Source organism: Artemia franciscana, chromosome 5 (assembly GCF_032884065.1).
Source record: "Artemia franciscana chromosome 5, ASM3288406v1, whole genome shotgun sequence".
Classification (NCBI taxonomy): domain Eukaryota; kingdom Metazoa; phylum Arthropoda; class Branchiopoda; order Anostraca; family Artemiidae; genus Artemia; species Artemia franciscana.
In genome coordinates this window covers 1,290,963-1,305,025 of record NC_088867.1, presented here as the reverse complement: position 1 = coordinate 1,305,025, position 14,063 = coordinate 1,290,963, and the positions used below count along the sequence as shown (strand labels likewise).

General features: G+C 36.2%; 1 protein-coding gene across 3 annotated transcripts in view; it reads left to right on the top strand.

The window, feature by feature from the left end:
- The window catches only part of LOC136026851 (coatomer subunit zeta-1-like), a 48,009-nt gene extending 35,033 nt beyond the window's left edge, over positions 1 to 12,976 (top strand). For all 3 annotated transcript variants that reach the window (XM_065703570.1, XM_065703571.1, XM_065703572.1), the window contains exons 4-5: positions 10,066 to 10,156; positions 12,829 to 12,976. In XM_065703570.1, the coding sequence (XP_065559642.1) occupies positions 10,066 to 10,156; positions 12,829 to 12,876 (139 nt within the window). In that variant the 3' untranslated portion in view covers positions 12,877 to 12,976. The remainder of the gene's footprint in view (positions 1 to 10,065; positions 10,157 to 12,828) is intronic.
- Positions 12,977 to 14,063: the final 1,087 nt, after the last annotated feature.

Genomic DNA, 14,063 nt, shown 5'->3' with positions numbered 1-14,063 from the left:
AGCCAAATTGTTGATTACTCTAAGTGTTCTGAACTCTCTCTAGAGGCATCAGTAAAACTTCACTATTAGCAAAAAATTCTCTAACATACTTTTTGAAGATACCAAACGAGGGGCAGCTCTGTCTAGACTCTGGGAGAGCGCTCCAAATCATGCTACAAGCCACCAGAGGGTTGAAGTCAGAGCGTATTGACGGAGTGTAAGATATCTGTAAGTTATTGCAAGTGTGGAAATAATTAGTCGATTGCTCAGAAATGAAAAATATATTACTACATAGGGCAACACGAAGCTGGCCATGTAACCCTAAAGATTGAAAAAAATGGTTTTCAAGAACCCTTCCAAAGATTTGAAAAGTCCATCAGAGAGAAAAACCTTTATATATAGTTTGTGTCCCAGTGCTGACGGAAGGATAAGCGAGTTCTGCCGAAGCAAAGGGGAAGCGAAGCTTGTCGTTTCTAATAAACATATTGCCAGCCAAATTGTTGATTACTCTAAGTGTTCTGAACTCTCTCTAGAGGCATCAGTTAAAGAACCCGTCTTTGTTGCAGCTGTTAAGCAGGCTCCTGACGATCTGGACTACTCCAAAGTTAAAAAAAAATTATTTCGAATTGCACCAAAACAGCAAAGTGTGGAAAATCAAGAGTGAACAAAGTTAACTCCCGAAACGAGTTCAAAGTCTTGAAACGAGCTCGGTAGATTTCTAAAGGACTCCATTAAATTTTGATATGAGTGCCTTCCTATGCAATACTTTATTTTTCTCCTTGCCTGTGCTTTGACTGCAAGGAGACTCGCCATGTCGCTGCAAACTTCACGAAGCCAACCTTATATTCGAGATGCGGAGCAATTGACCACAAGTCCACCTCCAGTCACCCGTACAAGAAAACTCCAACTTGTCAAGTGGAAGGTCATACGTGCTATAGTTTAAACTGTCCCGAAAACCGTAAACCATCAAAAACTAGATCATGATGCTAAGCCTTTTGTCTTGGAATATTGATTAAGCCTTTTTGAATAAACTGCTGCTGCTAAATTACCTTATTTCCTTATATTCTGTTATTTTTGTTTAAGAGCATTTTATTACTAATCATAGTGTGAATTTAATTAACTTAAAAGGTGCTTCATCAACCTGTGTGACTGCTAAGATTTTAAGTAGGAGGGGTAGACCATCGGGAAGTCTAGCATCTGTTTCAGATGTATGTTCTAGTTTATTTGAGATGGATGATTGTTTTCTTGTAATAGGGTTGAGAGTTGTATCTTCATTAATGCGGATTTTGTTCAATAGCTTGGTTCATGTTTTGATAAACTAAAGTGAATTGGTCTCCCCTGCATAATTGTTGGTGATTTTAATTGCAACATCTCGGAAAAAGGGAATCATCAATCAGCTCGTACGTCAATGATAGTGGTTATGTTTAGCGATTATTTAAGTGTACTCGTGAAAGATAGCAATTTTATATAGTTCTAACCTAGATCATGCCGTTGCATTCGACAAACTTTTCGGCGAACTATTGATGGTTATTTCTGACTATCAATTATCTGACCTTCTTCCTATTACATACTCTTTCCAACTCCATGGTTTTAAAGAACAGAATAATTATGTGATTCCTCCTAGGCTGAACTAGGTTTTATTCTGATTAGAGTTCAGACTCCTTTCCACCTTTTGAAAGATCAACCAAATTTTCAAAAAATGACGCAAGATTTTTCCTGGATATGTGCCGAACTATTAAACGCCAATTCGGCACGTGCTAAAAATGATGGAAACATTCATTTTAGAATTATCTCTTGCAAAAGTAGGTCTCCCTCATCTGTCTCTGCGGCTGACATTCCTGATGAGGAATGGTGTATCTAGTATGATACACCAAAATGTTGGAAACATCCATTTTAGAATTATCTCTTGCAAAAGTAGGTCTCCCTCATCTGTCTCTGCGGCTGACATTCCTGATGAGGAATGGTGTATCTAGTATGAATCATAATTTGCTGCTCCTGATCAGCACTTTGAACTCGTTTGTCAAAGTGAGTCATAATTTCCTTGCTATCAGTCTCAACAGAGAGTTCGTTGTTAGCACATCGTGAATTGAAAATATCATTAGGCATTTAAAGCCTAAATCAACCAATGGTAATAACCATATATGTGCTATATATGTGAAGTTTGTTGGAGAGGTATTAGTACTACACTTGGAACTTTTAATGCAGACGATTTTTACCCAGTAAAATGTACGGGGACCTTATCTGAATTCTCAGAAAAGAAAGATCGAACCCAGAATGTTCAACATTTCGACCTGTTACGATTGTGACTTCCTTTTGCGGAGTCATCAAGCTTCTTTTCCGATTAGACCTTAAACAGACATGTTACACTCCACCTCACTAGTTCGGGTTTCAAGCGGGGAATAGGCTATGTTATTGCCCTCACACTTGTAGCCAGTGCACTAATTGATGCCAAATACTCAGGGGAATGCCTAGTTCTCGCCAGTTACGATATCAGACACGCCTTTGATTCCCTCATCCATCCAGTTATACTCCTCAAAGCTGCTTCCGTCCACGGAATTGCTCCATGGACCCTGTCTTCAAGATACGTACTCTCGATTATGCTTTCGCCTGGAACCATCTCGGGATCAAAGTATGTCCCCTATTTCCGGTAGAAAACTCATTCCTGTCTTGAAAGGTACACGTCAAGGAGCAGTTTCTTCTCCCATTGAATGCTCAAGACCAGTGTCTCACATCTCTGGTCGTCATTGAATCTGTCTGTAGTTTGTTATACAGATAGCGTTTTAAATCTCATCCGTACCTTCAAAAGAATGAATGAGAGTTTTGTCACGCGTAAACAGGAGTATCTTAAACTTGGCCTTCGCTTAAATACTGATAATCCAAAAATAGTGCTTTTTAACTTGAAAAGTGAGCCACCGTTATAGCGCTTGGCGATGCCGATTTTAGAGCCTTTGGTCACCTCTTTTATCTAGGTCTACCCATGGGTTCCTCGATACGCAACACCTAATCCCTGCTCCTAGACCATCTCGCATATGCTTCTTATACATTGATTGTTGCTGCAAAATTTCGATTCAACCGCCTATTATTAGCTAGCCTTTTCAATGCTGTAGCCCTCCCTCGTATATTTTATGTTGCTCCGTTTTGAGAGTTGTTTACTAAAACTTATTGCCTGAAAATCAGGTCTATTCTTTTCGGTTCGCTAAGTATTCACTGAGGTTGCCACCTTGACATCGGAATTCTCCATTGATTAGAAGATTTTTAAACTCACTGACCCTGATTTTGCAATTTCTCAATCAATTACCAAGTATGACTGAAAACTTGATTCTTCTTTTTGTATATCTGTCATGACCATATTTAGTGCAGTAGGCCTATTACTTATACTTGATTCTAATTTTTTTTTTATTATTATGGCTAAATGTCGTTTCTATGACAAGCGTTAGTGCAGTAATTGGTTCCTTGTTCATGTGTTTCTGTTTTCTTTGTGTTTCGTTTTCTCTACTCCGCCATATCATGTTATGTGAATGATGGGGGGTCAAAATAAAAGTAAATACTGTAGGATGTTTAACACCCTTTATTTTAGAATGTAGGTAGAATATTGCAAAACCTCTTCTTTTCTTCTTTTTTTCTCGTTTCTCATGCTTTCCCTTTGGCTGCTTAATCATGCCTTTGTGTGTAAAGTTCCGCAAGGGCTGGGGGAGATGAGAATAAGCCTAGAACCTACATACAAGAAAACTCCATTTCTTTTTTCATCTCTCCGTCAATGTATGACTTACCAGTGTAAGTCATACTTTTAATGTAAAACCAATCCAACTATTAGTAGTAGTTTATTTTCCCTAGAACCTAACAAATGTTATTTGGCAAGTACCATGGGAGCTTTAATTGAAAGTTATAAGATAAACTAGAGTTCCTCTAGTAGTCGCAATCAAAACGCATTAAGAAAACAGTTTTTGGCATTTACAGCTGTGGGCGTGCCCGAGAATTTTTTTGTTTTGTTTTTGTGTGCTAGGTTCGTTCGGCCTTGGGGATCACGGTTGTAAGTTTCAAACTGATCTGGGATAAAAAAAATTCTGATCTATTTCCACCACTAGCCAAAGAACTAGCCAAAGAACCTTGCCCAAAGATAGGCAAAGAACCGGTTCACCGGTTCTTTGCCTATCATGCCTATGATAGGCAAAATAGTCTAGATATGTCTGTAGAGTTTTTTAAAAAAAAACCATGTGATGATTACATGAAAAAAAAATTCTTAAAAAACTTAAAGATCATGCTCTTAAATTAATTAAATACTTTTTTTTTAATTAAATTAACTGATGTAAAATTTATAAATAGGAATTACCATGAAAAAAAAAAGCCATGATACTTACAACAAGAAATGAATTCAAAACTGAAACCAACAGAAATCACTGTAACAAGGGTGGTGCTCCCCCCCCCCTCAAATTCTCGACAAAACGAGATAGTCATTTGCCTATTTTGCATATCATTTGCCTATCATGCACATATATGTGCTTCTCTTCTTTTGCTGAGAGATTTCTGTTCAGCTCTGCTCTGAATCTTCGTTTTATGTCTTAAAAGATTTTTATTTGAAACAATGGTTTAAAATAAAGTATATTTCTGTGAAAAAATTGTTTTAAAAGTAACTTATTTCGAAAATGAGACAATATTTCTAATTTTACTTATCGCAATTTATTCCCAAGTGACTTGCTACCATTTTTGCTTATGTTTGTTGGCTTGCTCAAGTTGTTTTGATTTTTTAGAATTTGTCAATTCAAGGGTAGATTATGAAAAATCGATTTTTCTGTGCCCGATAACGTCTGACCCGTGATGATGTCGTATATTCTTTTGTAGAGCTAGGGCAACCACAACCCTAGGATTGGCTCTTCTTGTGTTAGTATGATGTCATGACGTTATGTTTAGATATTTGCAAAAAAAAGTACTTTTTTCCAGATTGGGGCTCGCCCTTTTAAAGTTCGTAAACACAAAAAAATGTAATTTTTGTGAAGTATTGTGTTTTTAATCCAATCCCTTATGGGTCTTAAAAAGAGCACATGACACTAGAGCCCTCTCCCAAATTTGTACGACCCATTGGGAAAAAATTAATATAGGAGTTCCCGTCGTTGTTTTCTTTGCCAAGCATGCCTCAATAGACGCACTTTGATGAAACGTTTAAAAAAGTTTCTTTCTGAGACAGATAATTGAGCCATGTTATCATGTTATCTGGATCGAATTATCATGATCATGTTCTGCATTAAAGAGAAGGAATAAATATGGTTAAATATTTGCACGTTCACCGGACAGCCCTGAAGTGAAGTAGATGGAAAATTATTTACGTAATTATCGATGAAAATAAGCCTTTACTAATTGCCCAAAAATAAGCAGCTACATTCCAGCCACTTAAGTAATACTTATTTGGAACTTCATTAAAAATAATTTTTCCGAAAGAAGCCAATTGACTTAGGCGGAAATTTTTATTAGAACCGAAAAAAGTATTCGAATCAACTTGCAATAAAACGGGTTGACGCAAAGCAAAATACAGATTATAGTCACAGTAGCCATGCTCTACTTTCGGAGCTACAAAAGCGTGGTCACTTTTTACCTTACCCCCATCCCCTGCATATGTCCATGATAAAAAGCACCATTTTAAGCTTACATTTTCGGGTTTGAAACGAAAGAGCACCGTCATCCAGAAATAAAGGTCTAGATTGGGGTTTTTGATGCCCCAGTAAATAAAAAAGGATCAAAATATACAACTTTATTTTTTGTATTTTGACCACGTACTAATTAATCTTGGACACGTTCTAAGCTGCCTAGAAACCTAACCACTGTAGGAACGTTAGGTTGGCCTTCCTGACAAGTGTTGTGGGTGCAACACGTTGGTTTTTTCTATCCGCTAGGGTTAAATCCTTTGTTGGCTACCCCTTGAAACTTTGAAAATGTTATATCCCAAGAAATATTTCTTCAAGAATAAAAATGACATTTTTCCCCAGAATTGTCTCTACATCCGCTGTTTCTTCATGACACCAGTTTTTTCTCTTCTTTCCTGAAACCAAATCAGCGAAACTTTTAAAAATACACTACATATATAAGCTAATTGCATATTGCTTTGTCGTTGAGCATGAAAATATGATTTGTTTCTAATTTATTTGATAGCAAGAACCACTTGGTCCCGGAAATTAAATTCCTTAGCCTCAGGCGCTCATCAGAGTTTAATTAGATCTACGTTGCATGGGCAACGTGAGGTGTTGCGGCAACCTTTGCTCGGCTTCGCCGAGTAAAGTGTTGCGAGAGCAACACTTTGGTTTTGTTTCCTCGCTGCGACTAAACGCTGAAGTTGTTAATCTGTAAGGATGCTAAAATACATACTAGGTACACCAACTCGCAAAAGTTGCAAACTCCTCATTGCTAAAGATGATTGTAGCCTTACAGCCGATTATTACTTACAAGTCCCCTACATGTCTTACCACTGGAACCAAATTGGTCTTACCATCAAATACAACGGAAACAAAAATAGGTACACCAACTAGTAAGAGTTGCGAACCCCTCATTGCCGAGGATGATTATGAGCTAGCAGCCGACTGTTGCTTACAACTCCCCTATATGTCTCACAATTGGTATCGGCCTATTTTTGGTTTCAGTGTGTACCTTACTACTGAAGTTGTCAACCCCTTTAAACTTTCAAACTGGTATATCTCATGAAGGAATTTTTGTACAAAAAAATGGATGACATAAACTTTAATCAGCTCATCAAAAGCTATCGACTGCCGTCGAAAAAAAAAATCTATCTGTCTTAGTTCAAAAGTTGACTTTTTTGCCGTAGGCCAACTTTCTAACGTCATCACTTAGAAAGGAGCAAAGGATAAACTCTAATTTCTTTAGCAATGAGAGGACTTTTAAAGTTTAAGAGGCACATCTGATACCATTTCTCTACCGCAATCCCAAGTGCGAAAAACCGAATGATAAACTCAGCCGAAATCACGGCAGCACTTTCGGACCCGTGGGAAAATGCCGCTTTTTTGCTTCTCTAAATTTTTCTATTTATCACTCAAAGAAGATATATTGGCTGTGGGGCAGGGTAACTGTCGCATATATTTAACACTTATAGATTTTAGTCCATCTTCAATTTGAAACTGGTGCCTGCCTGCTTGCCTGCTAGAACGGAGCTTTCCGCTCGAAAGCAGAAACATGGTTTGATGAAACGAAAGCTTGGCTGCATAACTTCAGATAGTCCTCTCTGACATAGGCTATACAACTCCTCTTCACTTCACACACTATAGGCTCTGGCTCAAGGACAAGCAAAAACCATCCTTTTTGGCCCCAGGCAAGAGTTCTACGAAGCTTTCCAAAATGTAAAGTCATATTCATCAATCCGGCCTAAGGTCCACACTTTCCGTAAAAACCACAGAGGTTAGACCCTTACCACTTTCTAGGAATAAGCTGAAATCGGGGTGCTAGGAACAAAAAAAAAAAACCCACGACAAAACCAAAGTGTTGCTCTCGCAACACAATAATGGTTGATTAACACAAATACTGAATATGAACTCCCCCCCTGCTTTTGAATGAAAACATGATTCTTCCAGGGTCTCTCCGCACATCCTCCATGTTTGGATTCAATAGACATATGTAAAGGATCGAGCTGTAGAATTCCAAATTCATTTAAAAGATCCGATTCTATAGCACTATGAATAAAAACAGAAGTCAATGTGACATTTCACTTCATACTGTAAGGTTAAATACGCACAATATAGAGCCATTTTTCAAGGGTAACCTTATGCCCTTTTCCTCCAAAAAAAGGAAATGTATAACGTCTACATTTTATGGCAAAAAATAGTGTGAGGGAATATTCGCCCGAAAGATTACAATTTAGGAGAATACTAAAAACAATTTTTAAGGTTTTTCTCATGCATGGGGCATTCACCCCCTCATAAATATATATAGACGTCGCACCGACCAGATGATTTATTTAGTATCGATATTACCTCTGTCTACTTTCCCACCTGCTAAATGAATGTGACAGACTAGCCATATTCTACAAATATGACTTGCACTTTCTTCTTGAAAAAAAGTGCATTACCGTTAATTTCAGCTATTTTTTAGATTTTGGACAACTTGTTACGGTATTCTGAAACTTTTCAGTATTGTTATCAGTCATTTAGGCCATTTATTTTTCTCTCTTCTTTTTTGTAAGAAATGACAAGGAATCTGATCAAGACAATCAGTAAATGCATGAATGTTTGATCAACCATTTTTATCCATTGAACATCTGCTACCAACGCACCGCGTCCTCGATACTTTCGTTTTGCCTTAAAATGACGCTAGTTTTGGACGCTGCTGTAAAGAATTCTGTCTAAAAATCAAGTGCACTTACTCTGTCCACTCATTGGGACGCTCAAAATAATTACCTTCTGTAGTCCTGTCGACATAAAATAAATAAAACTATTTTAAATATTGAACTAAATTGAAACTATATTTCTCCATGGATATCTCTTGGAAAAAACCTAGATTGGGTGAGGATGTCCTGTGTAAGAAAGCTGGGGATCACCCTCCGCTGAAAAAACCTTGTACCGCTTAGCTCAACCATCCAAATCTACAAGTCTTGCATCAGACCCATCGGCAAGTATGGACAACCGCTGTATGCTCTGAAAACGATGTTGGCACCACTCCAAAAATCCAAAATAGGGCAGGTTTAGTCGTTCTCCATGACCTCTCCAGTCTGCTAGTGAGAGTTTTGATGTAGCGTCGATGACTATTTTCTACAAGTACATAAATTCACCTTCTGTAGAGCTTTCACGTATTGTGCCTCCTTTGTCCAACCGACAAGACAGGCATGAAGGCACGCAACTCGGTCACATTTGGTTGAGGTTGGCACGCCCAGAACAGGGTATTTGAAGAACAGCTTCATTTGACATTGCACTTAAATCTAGAATAATCTTCCTGGGGAAGTAATCCCTGAAAGTTTTTCTATCGACTCTTCCAAAAGAATTTTCAACAGTCATCTAAAACCTCAATAAAAACTAGTGGCAAATTAGATATTTGATTGTGTATGGGGCCACGAATCGAGGAATAAAAAAAATTAAGTCAAATTAAACTCAAAAAAGATAAAATAAAACGTCAAACTAATTAAAATAAACCCAATAAATTTAAGATTAGTTGAAATCATAATTAATTTTGCAGTTTTAACAGTGATAGCTTGCACGGAGACTAATCGTTCATAAAATCGCATCTTAGCAGAACAAGGATGTTTCTAATGAGGGAAACAAATTGAGTAAAATATTAAAAAGGAGATTAAAAAAGCCTTCATATTGTAGGATTTTGTCTTCATAACACACATTCTTAAAGGCTACTAGATATCTTTCAGGTTGTGGACCTAAACCATAGGATTAAATAAAAGTGCATAGTTTATTCCAAAATCTGCTACACTAAGATTGTAAATTTGCTAAATGCTTTGTAAGATATCAGTAGCATGATGCGTGAATTTTTTTTATTCTTAGGGATGGTCCATCTTCCTGCTCGTTCACTTAGTCACAAAACCCGACCTAAAATAACCTATTATACCAAAATATTGTCTTACTAGACTCTATTGGAAATTAATAGGTATTTTAACATATCCTAAGCTATTAATTCGTCATTTTTTCTTCTTTTGTTGTTTAAGGCGTTTGAAGGAGTATAGTGGATAATTTGGATAGTTTTTTTTTCTCTTTTTTTTTGGTATTTACGGTGACTCCAGTAGCAACTCACCAAGGAATTATGTATTTTTATTTGTACACACACACATATATATATATATATATATATATATATATATATATATATATATATATATATATATATATATATATATATATATATATATATATATATATATATATATATGCATTTTGTTAAGTTTTATCAATAAACTTGACTTATGGCATTTTATGTTCATTCTTATTAGTCTATCCAAGGACCAGTAATGTGTAGCTTTTTCTTAGTTATAGCTCCAACATCTTCCTCTTACTTGTTTCCTCCCCTTTCTTTTTTCACTTTTTCAGTAATAAGGATTTACTGAGGCAGATAGTTTTTGGTTTCATTGTGATCCCACAGGGTTTTCTTTTCTAGAATAATTCTTGAAGCCGATCCAGAAGCTATTGCCCATAAGGTATCAATAAGGAGTGAAGATATCCCAATAGGAGAGCAGTCTGTATCTCAGGTAAGCTTATTAAAAGTAGAAAAGCTAATAGCTTAAGATACGCTATAAAAGGGAAAAAAAAATCACATATCTGCAAATCAAATAAGGCGTGACGGTGGGAGTCTAATCCCTTCCTATTTGAAATTAAATGTGGCTAATTATATATTTAGCCACATTAAATAATTAAATAAAATATGGAATAATATTCCGGAAACTTCAAATTTTTGAAAATTCTAATGTCTCATATTTGGCTTATGTGGATGACATTCTTTAATTAGTCAAACAGTTACAGTAAGTAAGGAGCGACCCGTATCAATAGTATCTGAAAGTCTAAAAAAAGGAATTTTGATATCAGTATATAAGTCAAGCAATTGGCTTAATATTCTGATTCTAAATATATGAGACTCGTTAATTTTAGTTTTACCAATCAAAGGTTACTATCTTGAGAAAATTTGCCTGATTTTTGAAAAGTGAGGGGGAAAACCTGTAAAATTCAAAAAATTCTCATGAAATCATACCATAAGATCCAGCATATCTGAGAACCCGAGTGTAAAGCTTTCAAACTCCCATCTTCAAAAATGCGCAGTTTTGCATTTTTGGCCAAAAGAAAGATCACAGATGCGTTTATTTGTTGTTGTTGTTTGTTTTTATTTACCTAGGGATGATTGTATCGAACCTACAGTCCTATGATATCTGGAAAGGTCTCACTTGCATGTAAATTAAAGGTTCTAGTGACCCTCTTAAGTGACCAAAAAGTTTGGTGGGAAAAGAACCCCCTCCCGCGCTCTTTTTTTACCAAAGTCGTTTGATAACAATTTTGCGATAGCCATATTGTTCAGCATAGTTGAAATGCCCAATATCTATATATTTGGTGATAACATAACCCCCAACAGCCCCTGGGGAAAGGTCTTTTAAGCTAGGTAATTTGTCGATTGTTTATATAGGCTACACTCTTTGTTATTGGGAAGTATGCAAATATTTTTTGGTCTGGGGAGGGGACGGTATTTTTTGAGAGGATTTTCCACGGGGAGAATTTCCATGAGGAAGGAAGTTTCCAGGAGGTTAAACTTTTCAGGCAAAATTTTACACTGAGGGTGTTTCCCAGAATTCCTATACAAAATTCTTTCATTTGACTTACTTTCCCTTTGAGAACTCAATTTTACATTTAGGTTTTGATGCTAATTCTCTGGGGTAAATTTTCATGGGTATTGAATTGTCTAGAGTATCTTTCCGTGGAGGCCGAGCCCGATTTCCCACCATTATTCAAAAAATGACCAAAAATTAAATAAGAAAAAAACAAGTTTTTTTCAACTGAAATTAAGGAGCAACATTGAAACTTAAAATGATCAGAAATTATTGTGTATGAGGGGACTTTCCCCTTTCTTAATACCTCGCTCTTTACGCTAAAGTTTGACATTTTGTCACACTTCTTTATGAACGGCTCTTGAAACAAAAGGGTCATTTAATTAGAACAATAAGAAGATTTTTTAAACGTACTCAAAACTTTAGCGTGAAGAGCGAAGCATTAAGAAGGGGGCAAATCCCCTCATACACTTAATTATTTCTGTTCGTTTTAAGTTTTAATGTTGCTCCTTACTTTCTGTTGAAAAAACTAGTTGTTTTTTTTTTTTTTTTTTTTATTTAATCATACTAAGAAGAAGCTTTCTGTCTGTTAATTTTGTTGCATCTTCTGTCTAGATCGCCATTTAACTCTCATAATTTTTTCAATATCTCTAGTTAAATCTGTCAGTTGGTTGGGAATCTTAATTACAAATAATTTACGGTCATTTTGTTCACACGTAATTTTGGACGTTTGACATGCTCCAGCATGGTTATTCAAAAATTGTTGCTAATTGGAGTAAATCGTATGGTACTTTTGAACTCTATTCGTCCTCCTGAAACCAGTCTTCGTTTTTTATCCGTTTTTTTTCCTCTAAAAAGATGTACTGGCTTTTTGATTTTCTATTTGTTTGTATCTGCCTCCGTGGCATAAAAATAGCAAAATTGGCCATGCTACAAGGGTGGCGATCCAATCTGCATTTTCTCAGTTTGTACTGTTTCACAGTCCTATCTCATGTCGTTCTTATAGTTTAGTTTTGGTTTTAATGTTGTTTTTCTTCTTAATAGTATATTACTTCGCTTTCGCTTTGTATTTTATAGTGGGTGCAAAATAAATTGTTAGTATTTTTTTTTCGCGTAGTTGGGCAAAAACAATGTTTTTTTTGTGTCAAAAGTATGTTCTCACAGATTGTCATTCTAGCTCGTGTTTTTAGAAGAAAGTTTTGGTGGTAACGTAAAATCTGATTATGACACTTATTTAATTGTAGCATCGAACGTAAAGAAAAAGATTTTATTCCAGAAAGGTGTCAAGTTTTTTTTTATCGGAGTGCCATAGAAATTTGTGTTTTTTTATTTTTCGTTGATGATGGCGGTGTGTTGGAGGGCAAATGCAGCGATTGTAACATTTTCCTTCTTTTTTGAACATAATTTGGCTGTTTTGAAGCCCTGGTAAATTCGGGATTTTCATTTTTTTTTTTCAATTTATACCAAAATTATTTTTTACAGGTTCTTCAAACTGCAACAGAACAGCTTAAATGGTCCCTGCTTAAGTGATTAATTTTTAAAATTATGATTAATATTAATTGATTAAGATTAGTTAAGATTAAAGATTAATTTTAAATTATTTTTTACAGGTTCTTCAAACAGCGAAAGAACAGCTTAAATGGTCCCTGCTTAAGTGATTTTGAAGATTTACATTCCATTGTTTGTTTGGGTTTGATATTTCCAAATACATTTTTTTCCTTTCTGTTGCATGAATATGAATAAAATTCATGAATTAAATTCACGCTTTTGGACCTTGAGGATGATTTGGGTTTGAACTTAATCGGAACTGGATTATTCGAAATTCATTCTTTTATTATTTATTCATTATTGTAAATAAAACTTTGTATTTACTAATCCTTGAGAGCAATAGTTTGTGTCTGGCATTGCAATGCAACTACGGTTTAGGTGTTGCACGGTTAGGTATTGCAGCGCAACTCGTGTTTACGTGTGTTTTACTCTATGCAGCTACTAGAATATTGATAGGTAGTAGGGGTGGTTGCTAGGCATGTAGATAGAAAATGCAAAAGAAGCTAGAATTCGCTAAGTTTCAAGGTCAAATTTCGCCGCAGTCTTGAGTCATACTAACAATGAAATCTTTAAAGTAGATAAATGGGATAAATAATAGAAAGCAGGAGAATGGAGTCTTAATTTCTTTATTAATTGGGGGAATTTCTTTATTAATTGGGTTCATTGGGGAAATGTTGAGCTCGAAGATAAAATCGTGTAACTAAGGTAATGCACAAGCTAAAAATGCTAAAAAGCAGTTTGAATTGAAGAGTACTACAATTTAAGAGGGACAAACATTGTGAAGTGTATGCACTTCAGATTTTGAAAATTTACAATATCATTACCATACAGTTTTACTTGTCCGGAAGTAGTTGTTGTCATTGAATCGTCTATCAGCAACCCGTTCTAGCCGAGTGGATCGGTGCGCTGGATTCAGGATCCTTTGTCTGAGAGGGCGAGGGTTCGAATCCTGGTGTAATTAATTATTTGGTTTGGGACGGGGGTCAGTGTTGTCACTCTGTAAGCTCAGCCAGAGTCGACCCAGCTCTAAATGGGCACTGGAGAAATCTGGGAAAGGTAAACAGGAAGGGTGTGCGAAAGCACAGGATGATTGGCCTCTAACCCGCCATTACTGAAGGGCCAAGAAACAGAGATCAGCACCGCCGGTAGGGACTGTAAAGTCTAATGCCGTTTTCTTTTCCTCTCATAATGTTTGGCTAAGAAAACTGTTACACAGTTAATCTTTTGGTCGTTGGTCTAATTCCCTGATCCCTAAAGTGGTCCAGGTGGACCCACAGGAGACTTGACGGGGTCTACG